At 55.9% G+C, this 14,736-nt stretch overlaps 3 protein-coding genes across 3 annotated transcripts in view; 2 read left to right on the forward strand and 1 right to left on the reverse strand.

Annotated features, from left to right (window-relative positions):
* The window catches only part of LOC144113050 (uncharacterized), a 42,581-nt gene extending 34,747 nt beyond the window's left edge, over positions 1 to 7,834 (forward strand). The window contains exons 7-8 of the mRNA XM_077645943.1: positions 7,203 to 7,322; positions 7,697 to 7,834. Coding sequence (XP_077502069.1) covers positions 7,203 to 7,322; positions 7,697 to 7,815 — 239 coding nt within the window. The 3' untranslated portion in view covers positions 7,816 to 7,834. The remainder of the gene's footprint in view (positions 1 to 7,202; positions 7,323 to 7,696) is intronic.
* NTPase (ectonucleoside triphosphate diphosphohydrolase NTPase) lies at positions 7,786 to 14,731 on the reverse strand. Its single transcript, XM_077645945.1, is given in 11 exon segments — positions 7,786 to 7,896; positions 7,898 to 7,975; positions 7,977 to 8,188; positions 8,191 to 8,233; positions 8,302 to 8,445; positions 8,571 to 8,705; positions 8,763 to 8,966; positions 9,026 to 9,185; positions 9,245 to 9,675; positions 9,677 to 9,863; positions 14,611 to 14,731. Coding segments are annotated over 11 exon segments (1,809 nt in total). The 5' UTR covers positions 14,715 to 14,731.
* On the forward strand, positions 10,423 to 11,592 carry LOC144113061 (uncharacterized). The gene has a single exon (XM_077645956.1). The coding sequence runs from the start codon at positions 10,562 to 10,564 to the stop codon at positions 11,498 to 11,500; it is 939 nt and encodes a 312-aa protein (XP_077502082.1). The 5' UTR covers positions 10,423 to 10,561; the 3' UTR covers positions 11,501 to 11,592.
* Positions 14,732 to 14,736: the final 5 nt, after the last annotated feature.

Below are 14,736 nucleotides of genomic sequence, written 5' to 3' on the forward strand. Positions count from 1 at the left end.
AGCCACAACCGCTACCACGTGCAGAAAGTAGGAGAATTCAAAGATGGGATAGGAAGACAGGATAGGAAAGACGCGCGGTATAATGACCCAGGCCGATCCCGGAGGCAGTGCAATACCGGGCCAACCGGGGGCGGAAGTGAAGAAACCTTCAAACACTCCGCCACATTTCCAAAAATAAGTCCAACTGGGACCCGTATCAGATATTCTACGGGGTCTCAATGTCATATATGCAGTCGATCTTATACAGCCATTACTGAGGGGGTGTCCCCCCCCCCCCCCCCCCCCCCCGAGTGATAGTGGTGAATGGGTAATAAGCAAAGCTTTCTAACAAAATAATGGGTCTGTGCATATTATCTGTGGCAATAACAACTTGAGATTTATATGCACAGTGCTGCTAGTTGAAAAACATCTTTACCGCAAGAACAGTCGGAAAAGTTCTGGGACCCAATACTTGCAATATACTTTCAGCGTTGCTTTATAGTTGCGATTGAAATTAACAACGTTTGGAAGATCATATTACAACAGTGTTTACTTGGGACGTGAAAGTAATGTTTATGTTACATCACTTACCGTTATTTGTTAATTTTTAACAATAACCTTTAAACGTCAGCATTAGAACAATGTTTACTTTGAATGTTCGATTAAATGTTGTCGATATAAAGATAACTTGGAAATTTTTGTCATGAAGTAACGCTCCAATGTAACATATAACGCTACTGCTACTTTCATAATATTGTTCTAACTTTCGGGCGTTGACTAGCAAGAACATATCTTAGCACGCGACGTACGCGCAGCTTTTGTGAAAGCACCGTCATCATCCCAGCTACGTCCTCTACTCTTCCCTTTCCTCTGCCCCTTCGCTCGGAGTCCGCTCCTAAGTGAGCATCACATAGTCTCGCGAGTATACGGGTCCGCATCAGTTCGCCGCCGGTAACACCTCTGCAAGGTTAGGCTAGTTGTCGACCGCCAACGCGCTTCGCTCGCGCGTCAAAAATGCGAGCCAGCACGCGCGCGGCAGGCCCGCGCGTGGGGTACGGCGGCTTCCGCGGACGCTTTCTCCAGCGGGGAGCGCTTCACCTCGGGCGGATGGCGCAATCGGACGCACCGGGAAGAAGCGCGCGGGCGCCCAACAGGTGCAGCGCTGGCAGCGCCGCTGGCCGGCCGAAGACAGGCGAAAGCGCGGCCGGCGAACCCCCTTGCGCAACTCTGGGACACGTAGGTGGCGTTGCGAGGCGCGCGTACTACGCGGCGTCTCCCACGGCTGCTGCCATTGAACAGACTGCCGGAAAAGGCCGCGTGGGCACCCGGGTCGCGAACCACCTGTGGCCTCAGCGGCATCGCGCGGCCGTCCGCGCCGACTGAGACATCGCGGACGGCGGGCTTTGCGCTGCACCCGAGGCGGAAAGCCGCGCCTCTGGGTCGTAGCCGCGTCCGTAGCGCCCCGTACGATCCGGGAATCTTTCGGGTGTTCGGGGCGCATGGCGCGCGGTCAAGGCTGTCGGATGGGCGACCGGATGCCGGCGAATTAGTGCTCTTCCCCTCTCCCTTGCTACTCGCTGAAAGGGAAATTTTTCTCCAAATGCACTCCCATGGGAGGAGCGCTCGGGGAAAAGGTGCTTCGCTTTCCTTTCATCATTTATTCTCATTTTTTTTTTCGCAAAACCCGGCAACAAAGAGTGCCAACTCTTCCACTGACCCAAAAATACTCCTCCAGAACAGAGCGCCTCCGTGGAAGGCCTGCTTGTTATTCCAAGCTGCCTGCTTCTAAAGAGGCCCGTCGTTGGAGGGTGGAAGCATGGTTGCACGCAGAGATGCCGTCTGCTCAATACACTCACAGGTGGGAAGCATGAAAATTAAAATTGGTTTTTGGGGAAAGGAAATGGTGCAGTAACTGTATCGCATATCTCTGTGGACACCCGAACCGCGCCGTAAGGAAAGGGATAAAGGAGGGAGAGAAAGAAGATAGAGGTGCCGTAGTGGAGGGCTCCGGAAAATTTCGACCACCTCGAAGCATCGTCTGCGCGTTTTCGCCATCGGATGACGATCCCAGTTTCGTTCTCAATCGCAGGAACAGGCGCTGTCGGAAGTCAGGGTAAGCCAGGCAGGCAGACCGCGCCGCCTGTCATATATATATATATATCCGAGATCGCGAAAATGCAGCGCGAGTGATTATTTTCTTTCCGTGAACAGAACCTGCAAGCACTAATTGCCCCAAATCCGCGGTGCGCAGCATGGTTCACGTGCTCCAGTCATAGATGGCACCATCGGGGGCGCCGCTCAGGGTCAGTGCCTCCATCAGCGCGCTGTTTTTAATTCTTTCGCGCTGTCCCCGGCCCCGTGCTGTTAATTGGGCGCGCGCTCGTCTGCTGGGGACACGGCGCCGCAGCGTGCAGTCGGATTGAACGCCAGAAAAGGGCTCAGGGGGACAGGAATGAAGTGCCCCCCAAAGGATCGACCTGCAACCAACGGCGTCGGCCCACTGCAACGGCGTCGCTGCGAATCGCATTGCACCTCAGAGGCGTCACTATACTGGAGTGCCCAGGGTGCGGACTGCACCAGGCGCAGCAACAGGTATCCCACGCAATAATAATAATAATAATTGGTTTTGGGGGGAAAGGAAATGGCGCAGTATCTGTCTCATATATCGTTGGACACCTGAACCGCGCCGTAAGGGAAGGGTAAAGGAGGGAGTGAAAGAAGAAAGGAAGAAAGAGGTGCCGTAGAGAGGTCTACGGCAATAATTTCGACCACCTGGGGAACGTGCACTGACATCGCACAGCACACGGGCGCCTTAGCGTTTTTCCTCCGCTAAGGCGCCCGTGTGCTGTGCGATGTCAGTGCACGTCAAAGATCCCCACGTGGTCGAAATTATTCCGGAGCCCTCTACTACGGCACCTCTTCTTCCTTTCTCCTTTCACTCCCTCCTTTATCCCTTCCGTTACGGCGCAGTTCAGGTGTCCAATGATATATGAGACAGATACTGCGCCATTTCCTTTCCCCCAAAACCAATTATTATTATTGTTATTATTGTTTTTTAATGGTTTTTTGGGGAAAGGAAATGGCGCAGTATCTGTCTCATATATCGCTGGACACCTGAACCGCGCCGTAAGGGAAGGGATAAAGGAGGGAGTGAAAGAAGAAAGGAAGTATCTGTCGTATGGTGCAGAGCGAATAAGCAGTCATGAGGACAGAGGAGGGGATCCCCTGCTACAGGGTGGGACCGCAGGTGGCAGGTAGGTGCTATGTGATTGACTGCGACGCAATGGCAGAAGGTCGACTCCATTGGTTGGAGGGGCCGCTTCGTTCCTGACTTGTGTCCGACTGCAGGCATTACGAACGCTGGTCGTGTCCGCCTTCTGTTGGTGCTGGTACCACACGTCATTGCGTACAAAGCAACCAACTGTACTCTTCTTTATTTTACTTTTCACCGGCGACACTGCTTGCGCTCATGCTTCATACGGAGCTTCGGCTTTCGTTTAACGATTGCCTCATCCCTGCTTTAGTTTTTCCGTCGAGGCGCGCTCACGTGATGGCGCGGTCTCCGCTGGCCCAATATGGGCGGCCAGTCGGGACTCCGAACAGTGCGAGTGTGCTTGAAGAACGGCATCCCCGCGTGCAGGTCAGGTTGGCAGCCGGACGCCTGCCTCTCCTTCTCAATGGGGAGAGAGAGTTCGCGCCGAGATCCCGAAGGAAACGAAACGACCCGCATACGCCACCGTTCCAGTGGAAGAGGTTCCAACATCAAGCGACAGCCGCAGACGTTGAGGCTCACACGGCAGGCGGACTACGGGCGCGCTCTGTTTCCGCGGGTCGGTCGAAAAGGGGTTGTGATCAGAACGAAGGGAGGAGAACATATCGCACGTCGCCAGATGGGAGGACACACTTGCAAGGAGCCTGAAGGTTGTTATGCGACTGCGCTCCGTTCGCTTCATGGGAATATTCGCCCGTATCCTGCGGCATGCATAGGCTCAGCCCGGTTGAGTTCGACTATGCGTATACACGCAATACTGCTTCCCTTGGACACTGATCTCGGATTCCCTAAAGCTTAGCGTTCCGGATGCCAGTGTGAGGGAAAATTAGAAAGGGGCAATGGCACCCACTAATTCTGCCAGCGTTGCGATAAGGGGAAGGCACAGGTCACATTCACAAGCCTGCATGTGCGCACGTAAGAATGGCTCTTGATTGGCCGGTCCCTTTGCAGTGGCCAATCACGATAGCCAAGGCGGCGGCCAATCGCGACCAGTTCACAAGACTGACTGGGAGCCAACGCTGACACCAGCTTCGGCTTTTGCAGCGTTGCGTGCGCGGTTCCGGAGGATGTTGTTAACCGGCTGCCGACTGACCAGGAGGACATGGAATTTGTCGACTCTGACCACCACGGTGTCCCCGGACTTGCTTGAGGTCCCAGAACAGCCGAGCGTTGTTTTCGCGACGGACCGAGTGGAGGGTCTACTGCAGCGAGCAACGAAAAGCAACCGGGAGAGATTCTAGCTCATCGCGCAGCCGAATATCGGGTTACGCGTCTCTCATTTGGTTGTGACACCACTGCGTCGAACGGGTGACGCGCGGCTTCCCGGTCTTGTCTCCCCGCTAATTGAGCAAGGGGCCAAGCGTGCCCACGCCTTGCGCAAGCAGCACTCGAGGCTGGGACGTAAGGTCAACGCGAGGAGCGGGCCGGAGCTCGTCGCCCAATCCTCCCCGGCGAGGCCTTCCGTGCGCGTCTACGAAGTCGTCTTCGAACGGGCTAATTCTCCACTTTTCCTCAGTCCCAGTTTCTTTCCGCGATGTTAGGACTGCGCTGCATTAGGGAAACAGGCCGACACGAATACATGGTTGAAGCGCACGTCCTGTTTCCTTCAGTCAGCGCACTCCTAAAATTGGAGCGGGCACTTAAGCCCCGCCTTGAGGGTATGACGCGACAGCGTTAATGCCACGTATGCAGACCTGGTCATTCCCTACTTTACAGTCATAGATCCCTAAGAGTCCTCATACCACTCCTGGCGCAGTGGTTAAGCGATGCGCCACTGGTGGGGCTTGTGCGACTCAGGTTGCTCTTGCCGAGCGACCTCTAGCGACCAATCAATATTTTAGGTTTGGTTTATGGGTGTTTAACGTCCTCGCAAAGCGACTTTGGCTGTGAGGAACGCCGTATTGTAGGGCTCTGTAAATTTCGACCACCTGGGGTTCTTTAACGTGCACTGACATCGCACAGTACCGGGGCCTCTAGCATTTCGCCTCCATCGAAATGCGGCCGCCGCGCTCGGGATCGAACCCGCGTCTTCCGGGTAATATCCGACTGGCCGCGATCGAAGCCAACTCTACCACACACTCAGCGACAGACCTCGGGTGCCAACCCTAAGATCCGCGACGTCGTGCGTGTCCGACCGTTACGATCAACTCATCAACACCAGAGCCAGTTTGAATAGCTTCAATTTACCACCCCAGTACGCTGTTCCACTCAGCCCGGCGGAACAGCACAATGTCCACGCGCGCAGCGGGGAAAGGCGCCGCCGCGCAAAGCGGAGCAGAAGACGCCGCCGCAGTGGCGTGCAGCATCGGAGAGCGAGCGCGGGTGAAAGCCCCGCCCCGTTTGCCGAGCGTGACGTCCCCGTGACGTATACCCTTCGCCGTGACCGCGTGGCGCGCGTACGCACCGCGCCCTCCTCCTCGCAGACAGCCCCGACCTGAATGGGCGCTCCCGGGTGCGCGGGAAGCCGCCACGCTGTCGTGGGCGCGACCCCCAACACAGCTGTGAAGTAACCCGTTACTCGGCGCCATTTACACGCTGCATTCGACGACTCGGCCGCGCGAGCCGCAGCCGGGCTCCAGCGACCCCCCCCCCCCCCCCCCCCCCCCCCTTGTTCAGGCGCGGACGCTGTCCCCGCGTCGTCGTCACGCGCTACTCACGCGTGCGCGTACGCATTCCTACTACTACTCGCCGAGTGTGCGCGCGCCCATCGAGGCCTGACGCAACGTAGCATTTTTTTTTTCTCTCTCTCTCTTTCAATCAAGCAATCTGCGATGAAATTAAAAATAACGTGACACGCGCCTTTGCGGGCTTCGCGGCGTGGCTTCTCTCGCTGACAAGGAGAAGCGAGCTTTGAAATAAGAGCGGGGAGAGAATCGAACAAAAAATTGAGAACTCGCCACCAGCTGTGCACTCCACTCGCTGTCAGCACACGGAGAAATGCCAGAGCATCAGGAAGCGTTGTGATTGCGCATAGGGACGCGTAGAGCACAGCTGCCCGCACACACTGCCTATTCTTTTTTCGTAGCGTATATCGGAAAGAAAAAAAACACAGCTCCTTGAGCTATTTAACCTTTTTTCGTATACTACCTTAACACGCTAAACAAGACATTCGTGGTAGCAACTGCGCTAGGACAAATACTTTTATGAAGTGTTGGCGCGCATTTTAGTTGTCGCGAGTGTACCTTCGAACCTGGAAGCAATCCACACCCAAATCGCCAACATGGGAGCGCCTGTAATGCTGGCGCTAAACGATTGTGGGCGAGATACCGGTTAAAACTAATAAACGAAAGGTTTCACCGAATTCCGAGACCACGGCCCCACAGAGAGAGAGATAAAACATTTATTTCATTAAAGTGTTCTACGAGTCAAGTAGGCGGACTCCTCAGTCAGGACTCCGAAGTTAACCTAGAAAAGCCTCTGCTGGTGATTCGTTAGCGTTTGTGCGAGCACTAAGCGCACATCTCATTAAAAGGACAGCAACTTCTCTCGACCTTCCACGCCCTAAGAAAAGTAGGGCAATATTTAATATATCCTTCACGTGACTGCAACAATGTGCAGCACTGGAAGACATTAAACTCTGGTACACAAGTGGTTTGTACTTGCAGTATATTTATTGATACAATCAATGAAGAGACAACGTGGCACACCACAGGTAAACACAAAGCAGCATAGATTTTGTGCAGGTATTGGCCATACTTTGTTTATGGCGCGGGAAACTAAGTCATACTATGGAAAAGTAGAAAACCTTTGTGCGGACTTTACATCAATTATGCGTCCATGCTTAAACTTGCATACATGCAGTTTCATATTTCACTTTTTTTTTTCTGTTCCTCCTAGATTGAACTGATTCCTTTTCCATAAAAATCCCTTAACTCCATTACGGCTTAAAGCAGCTAACTCGTGCTCAATTTCTCGCGAGAGCAGATTCAGAACCCTCGCCGCTTTTGTGCAGGTCCTGAGGCCCACCGTCTCCAAATTGAGTTTGGCAACCTGATCACCCTGGGGAGCGTTCGTCGTCAGACAAGAACCGGGCTAAAGCTCATCAAGACCTTCTACCGGCCTTGCAAAACATGTGAGTAATACAAACCTCCAAGGGAACAGACATGCACTCTGGCATGAATTATAAAACAATTGTAATCTCATAACACTTCATGTAAACTTTATATAAACTCACTTAACTGCCTCTGTTTGATTAAGCAGTGCTCTGAACCCTACCAACATCAGAGCTCTCCAACAGACAAGAAAGATGATCAGCCTATCAAAGTATGTAAATCGTGTATATAAGGTCCCGTCCAATGTAAGGCACAGAGAGGTGAATAAATGTCGTCTTGAGAAAAGGGGCAGTGCACTTGAGCAACCGGTGCCTTCCAGGTGGCACAGGGTGTGCACCGCGCTTGAGTGGTCTATGACGGGGAGTATGCATCAGGAAGCTCGCTTGCATTGCAGTGGACGAAGAGCTGAGTGACCACTCCGTCCGTGTGGCAGTGGGTCTCCCCTTGCTGCTGCTGCTGCCGCTCCTGCCTCCTGTCGACAGCCTAGGACGGAGGGTTGAGCTTGGCCCGTGACTGCTTGAGTGCCAGCAGGAGGAAGATGGCCGCCAGCACCAGCAACAGGACAAACAGCACCACAAGCAGGACAAACAAGTTGAAGCCCAATGCTGGGTGTTGACGGCAGGGCAGCAGGGATGGCATTGGTGGCATTGATCATAAAGCCCAGTGACCAGCCCCAATTCGTAGCCATTTGCCTTCTTTTCAAATGCCAGGTTAGTCCAAGTGTCTTCATTGAACCCATACTTGTCGATCAGCACATCCCGGATGTACATGGACTGAAGGCAGTAGCGAGAGAGGTATTGCTTGGGCGTACCGGTCTTCACAGCTTCATCCCAGGAAGCAGAACAGATCCAGTCCGAGATGTTCAGGAAGGCAGTCAGGGGCTGCCTGTAGAGTTGAGGCCTTTCATGGTGTAGAAGAAGGCGGAAACACCCTGAAAAATAAAAAGTGCGGTGCATGAAATGTTGCACCATGCTGCCAAAATAACGGGTATAAACTTACCACGAACTTAATTTGATGAGGCACAGGCACTGCAGGTCGTTCCATACAGTCAGTGTAATTATGCTTGCACTGGCGGGGGTCCATCAGCTGTGTCATGGTTTTTTTGCATCCGGCACTTGTACCATCCCCAACAAATGTGAACACCTAAAAAAAAAAAAATGCATTTTTTTTTTTTACTTACAGAATAAAGCTTATTTTCAAAGTGATGCTGCTCTCCATGTTTCTTTTCATTCCTGTGCATGAGATATTGCACTACACTGTGCACTTACCGTGTTGGGATGCTGCTGCAGCCACACCTCAGTGGCTGGGGTCTTGGTACAGTAGCTCTCAAAAACCTCTTCTGCTGTTCTGTTGAAATTGAAGCCAGAGTTGTGGCACGGACTCTTTACAGTTCTTGCATATCCCTGTAATAGCAGCCCCAATGAGAGCACACGGAAGACAGGGACAGACTGCAAGCTCACCTGCTCAGCCACTATGTGGGCCAGATACCTTCTTTCCATCTCATTTACTCCGTAACAGAGGTATGTCACAGAGAACACGTTGTAGCGGTGGCCATAGAGCTGCAGGGTGCTCACGTCATTGGATGACACGTTGTCATCTACAGCAAAAGCGATCTGGGTGGACGCTCCCCCAAGGTCCATGGCACCGAAAGTCTCTGCACCTGCCTGCAAACGACGGAATGCTGTTAGCCGCGGGTTGAACAAGGGGCACACAATGCTCTCACCGATGCTGGAGGGATCACTTCGAACAGGTAATTGGTGGAGAGCCAGGCAAATAGACCCTCGTCGTGGCCGCTCAGGATGGTGGCCTGCCGCAGGCCCATGGGCTCCAGCGCGCACTCCACGGCCATGAGGATGGCGTCCGCCTCCATCGGGTTGGTGAGGCTGCAAAGAGGAGGGCCTCTGCAGGGGCAGCCCCGGGGGCCAGAGCGCGAGCAGCCTACTTGAGCAGCCGCATGCCAGCCGTGGCGCCGAGGTAGACGGGCGGCTGCAGGTCGGCCCGCACGTCGCTCACGGCCCGCGCCAGCGCCGGGCCCGTGAGCCGAGGCCCGAGGCTGCTGATGCCGCCCTCGACGTCACGGAACTCCATCTGCACGACGCGGCCGGTGCCCAGGTACTTGGCGCCTTCCCAGTGGTAGAGCGTGGCCTGGCTGTGGCTCGAGCCGGCGTCCACCACGATGCCATGCACGAAGGGCACGCGGCCCCCGGTCAGCCCGTACGCCATGGACACGAGCAGCAGGCCGAGCAGCCCCAGCACGGCGCACAGCACGCCCAGCAGGCCCCAGTTGGCGAGGAACAGGTGCGGCGACCGCTGGTGGCGCACGTACAGCGTGTCCCCAGGGCGCACCCGGAGCGCGCGCAGAGACGCCCCCCCCACGCAGGGGCTCGTTTGAGCGCGTGTAGAGTGCGAGCGCCGGGTCGTACTCCTGGCCGCGGTCGTGGCAGAAGGCGCCCAGCAGGCTGTCGGCCGTGGCGCCCGCGTGTGTGCGCACCGTCACCGGGCTCTGGTCGGGCGCCTGGGCGCTCTTGAGTTGCACCCTCCATGTCGGTCGCTCAGCGGCCCTGCGCACAGACTCCCTCAGCGGCCACGGGTCGGCGCCCGCGGCGCGGCCCCGCAGCCACGCACGCTGACGTGCACTGACGTAGCAGCGCGTCAGCGCCTGTTTGCCGATCAATGGAGACCTACTATTTCGGGGGACGCCGCAGCATCGCCAGCCGCGGCTCCGAGCCACGTGTCCAAGCAACGGCAGGTGCGCAGCGCGCGCCCGGCGAGTACACGCCGCCGGGCCTCCGTCGCTATGGCGACGCGCCGTAAATGAAAGCTGCTCGGCCGGGCGACGTCAGCGTGACGTCGCGCTCGGAAAAGTTCGGCTACTCTCGTTGACCAAATAAGGGCAGCGCTCCGGAGGGAGACTCCGCCGCGGCCAGCATGCGATTTGCGCAGGCCCCCGGTGCCCCACCGTGGTCCCCAGGCTGGCCCGGGGCCCGAAATTCGGCGGCTGCGGCCGGAAAGTGCCGCCTGGCAGCGTCAGCGCGGAGCCCTAGCCGCTGGCGGCTGCGCGGCAGGCCCTTTAAACATCATAAGGTGGCGCAGTGAATGAAGCCGACGTCAGCGCGACGTCAGGCGAGCGGCGCGCTCCGATTGGCCGCCGGGGGTTCCGGCTCGCCAAATAAGGCAGCGGGGCTCCCCGGGGCCCATTCATACGGCCGCGGCGGCCCGCGTACGTCGCTGCCACACGGATGGGGACTCCCTAGCCGTCATGACGATGGACGGTCTGGACACGCTGTCTCGCGACTGCCTCCAGTTCAACCTGAGCTTCGAGTCGTTCAAGGCGACCGGCGCCGGCGGCCTCGCGCCTCCCGAGGGCTCCGACGACCCGCTCAACACGCCCGTGTCCACCACCGCCGAGCTGATCACCTTCTTCGCCACCGATGCGGTCATCCCCGACCCGGTGCCCATCTCGGGCGAGCCGGCCCACCGCTGGCCCGCCGAGCGGGGGGCGGCCAGCCCGCTGCGCAGCGACGAGGCCAAGGACCCGTACGGACGGCTCGCCTACCGCGGCACCTTCACCACCGCCTGGCCGGGGCCCGACGCGGGGCCCTTCTTCGAGCAGCCCGAGCCCTTCCCGCCGCTCGACTCGTTCAAGGCGCCCCCCTACACGGCCGAGCCGGAGCCCGCAAAGTACCCCTGGTTCGCCTACGAGCCCCCCCATGCGCCAGCCGCCGGCTCCTCGGCGGCCGCGGCCGCCAAGCCCGAGGAGTCGACGGCCACGCTCGCCGAGTACAACCAGGCGACGAGCAAGGGCCACGAGATCCTGAGCCAGGCGTACCAGAACAGCCCGGTGCCGCTCAAGCTGGTGCCCGTCAAGCCGCGCAAGTACCCCAACCGGCCGAGCAAGACGCCCGTGCACGAGCGGCCCTACGCGTGCCCCATCGAGGGCTGCGACCGGCGGTTCTCCCGGTCCGACGAGCTCACGCGCCACATCCGCATCCACACGGGCCAGAAGCCGTTCCGCTGCAACATCTGCCTGCGCTCCTTCTCGCGCTCCGACCACCTCACCACGCACATTCGGACTCACACGGGCGAGAAGCCCTTCACCTGCGACGCGTGCGGCCGAAAGTTCGCGCGCTCCGACGAGCGAAAGCGGCACGCGAAGGTGCACCTCAAGCACCGGCTCAAGAAGGAGGACCACCCGTGAGCGGCCCCAGTGAGCCCGCCTGTACATAGTGCTCTGTAAATACCCCCGCCCCATCTCTCATCCCGAACAATAAACACACAATGCGCATCGCCGCCCTGTGGTCGTCTCTCGAGGCGCGAACTTCGGCGCGCCGCACCAGCCACTGGTGACGCGCGCCGGGGTGAGACGCCGCCACCTGGTCGCGGACCCCCGGCTCGTCCTCCGCCGCCCCCGCGCGAGCAAAGTCGGAAACGTCCCTATCCGCGAAAAACGCGCAACAGGTGATCGAAGGGGGCGGCGAGCGGCTCCTAACGGACGCGCTGCCGTTCTGCGACGCATCAACAGCTGCGCGCTGATCGCACCTGTTGCTGTCTGCGCTTGACACAGATCGCTTTGTTTGCGGAAATATTCGACGCGGCTCGGAAGTTTCAGCCCAGCGGGGCGAACGCTTTATACTTTTCCACTTCGCCACGCAACTACACGTAGTGCACGGAACATGAGGCGACACTCTGCGCTCGCGGCACCGGGATTACGGAGCGCTCGCGGCCAGGGCCCCAACAAAGTTGGCTTCCGCGCTGTAATTAGACCGCGAACGCGGCCCCAGAGCTTGTTTCGTGCGAGACTCAAGCTCTGTTCGCAGCGTTTCTCAAAACTCGCGACATTCGCGAGCAGAGCAGGCAGCGAACTTTCATATGGCGCGAGCGCGCTGCGTTGTACTAGTTCGGTGGCATTACGGAGCCATGACTCACAGCTAGCGCGCACGCCAGGTGTTGGTTTGGGCGCGTTTCGCGCGCTAACCGACGGCAGTTCGAAATGCCCCACCACAAATCTGGCTTCTATGTCCCTAAACTGACCCAGTGGCACCTTCTTCCTTGAGCCAAGTGCCCACTAAAGGCCCCAAAAACGACGCGAAAGGTGGCGTGCCGGTGTAAAGGGAAGACGCGCAGGCTTTCGCTACGCCAGCCGGTTGAACGCGAGGGTGCGCGGCAGCTGGTCGCAATGATCCGCTCGGCACTTGGCGAACTCGAGGTAAGTGAGCGCCAGACCATGTCGGCACTAACAACCTGCTCCGAATATCGAAACTGTTCCTTTTTATTCAAATGGAACCAAAAAAAACAACTCTGAGAGCGTCATGAACTCAGCCACGGCTCCTAATGACCCGCGCAATTTTCAAACGAAACGGGCCATTCGGAACCGGGACTTGGAACGTAAAACAACACGTGATGACGTTCTATTCAATGAACTGTACCGAAAGACCCAAAATATAAAACTGCCGCGCTGATATAGCGCTCGCTGTAACAAGGATTAGCTTGACCATAAAGTACCCATGAATGTGGGGCTGTCATTCTACGACCGCTGTTTGGCCAGACGATGTGGCGTATACCAGCATCTCGTTAGAAATGTGATCTTTAACTTGGCGGCGTCAAGAGCGCTCTCGTTTTACTCAGAAATATACGTACCACAAACTGCATAGTATTCCGAGCACTCCCATTACAAATTATTGTCCGTTTGCAATAATTAAAAATGATATCAGAAATCAAGAATTATACGCCATTCACACAGTGGGCGGCATTTTAACTGACTTGGTGGCGCTGCCGCAAGCGGTTTCGCAACGCCTGGGGGTCGCCCGCCACAGCTGTTCTCCGCACACTCCACCAAGGCGACTTGCCCGCAGAGCACACCCGCCCACTTCGACGTATCGCGCTGAACACACGTGAAAAGTCCTCGCGAGCATAGACAACATGCATACGAATGACACGAGGTTTAACACAACGGCCAGGCAAATTTTTCCATTTTTTTTCTGCGCCGTATGCAGCGCTACACGAAAAACAAAATCCCCGTAAAACATGCCAGTGACGCGATCTTCCCCAGTAACGTGGCACCAATTACTGACCAGTGAGTAACCCACAACGTCCTCAGGAATTTGTTAAGATGCCCTAACCGGAGGTAGTTAAAATTTGCATCTCCTAGAGCTAAGGCAACGAGAGCTAATCGAAACTGCACCAATTCGCGAGTTTTTCTAGACCCATTCACCTTCCTGTACTGCTCGTATTCATTTTTTTTTCTAGCTAAAGCGGTTCCATTTCAAAAATAGGCACTCGTGCGCCAAACGTTACTGGGTGCACAGCGCTGGGGGGAGTCACGCGAACAAGAATTAAAATAAAAAACAAAACTTAAGCTGTCAATTCGCATTTTCTCCGCGGGTGTCAGATTATTATTACGGTGAAACGTGAAAATGGCAAAAGAAAACAAGAGAGACTACCAATCCAATTGAGAAGTTGCCCTGATCCGTCGTCTTCTGCAGTGGCGTTCCATGTGGTTGCGGTGCCAATATAACAGATGCCTTCGATATTAGAGCGCTTACATGCAAGTTCGCTAGGGTAATTTCCCGTCATATTTCTAACGCACATCCCTACCTAGCAAGTGCCTGCCAGCCCTAGGCTCACGTTACAGGACCTTGATTCTGGTTCCAGTGGAGAGCACTAAAAAGGAAGGAAAGCATCTTTTTATCTTACATGAGATGCCCGCACATAGCTTCGCTTGAAAAAAAAACAAACAAAAACGCCGCGATTATCTAGCAGAAACTGTTAAAAAAAGCATACAAACATCCATAATGGCGTAAGAAGTGTGCATTCAGGTATTTAATCTGAACACAATTCCTCTCAACACTTATTTGAATACTGGCGGAACCAACGTTCCTAATTTAAAAACGTCTGGCGGAACTACATTACTGCGCGGACACTTCCGTGCGCAAAAATCGGGCCCCGTAGTCTTCCGCGTTCGCCTATATTTACTACGTTACTTCGAAACCGGAGCGCAGCCGAAGCAAGAGCTCTCCTTGCAAGTTCGCTTTAGCGTCGCTGGCTTTTTCACGCATATCTTTTTGTGCGTTTCAGATATCCTGGACGCGCGTCACTTCAGCGTCACTGACATGGTGCCGAGTTCCACACGAGTTAATGAACGCTCGCGAACTAGATGACTGCTTTCGTTGCCATTTTCGCTAAGACAGCTCTCAGCAAGTGCATGGTGGCTTGCTTCCCCGAAACAGCTGCCTATGGATGCTTCGTTAAAAGTCGAACAAGAGCAGAGAATCAACGCGTTGTTCACGGGAACGAAAAGACGGTACTTACTGAAGGGACGTATCTCTTATGCCGACTGCGCTTCTAGATACTGAGAACAGGCGAGAGCCAACGTTAACAAATCTCTGGGCGGGGAGCAAACCTGCGACGCGCATTAAGGACAGCCGTGACCCCTGC

The sequence above is a fragment of the Amblyomma americanum genome, chromosome 1, assembly GCF_052857255.1.
Source record: "Amblyomma americanum isolate KBUSLIRL-KWMA chromosome 1, ASM5285725v1, whole genome shotgun sequence".
Lineage (NCBI taxonomy): Eukaryota > Metazoa > Arthropoda > Arachnida > Ixodida > Ixodidae > Amblyomma > Amblyomma americanum.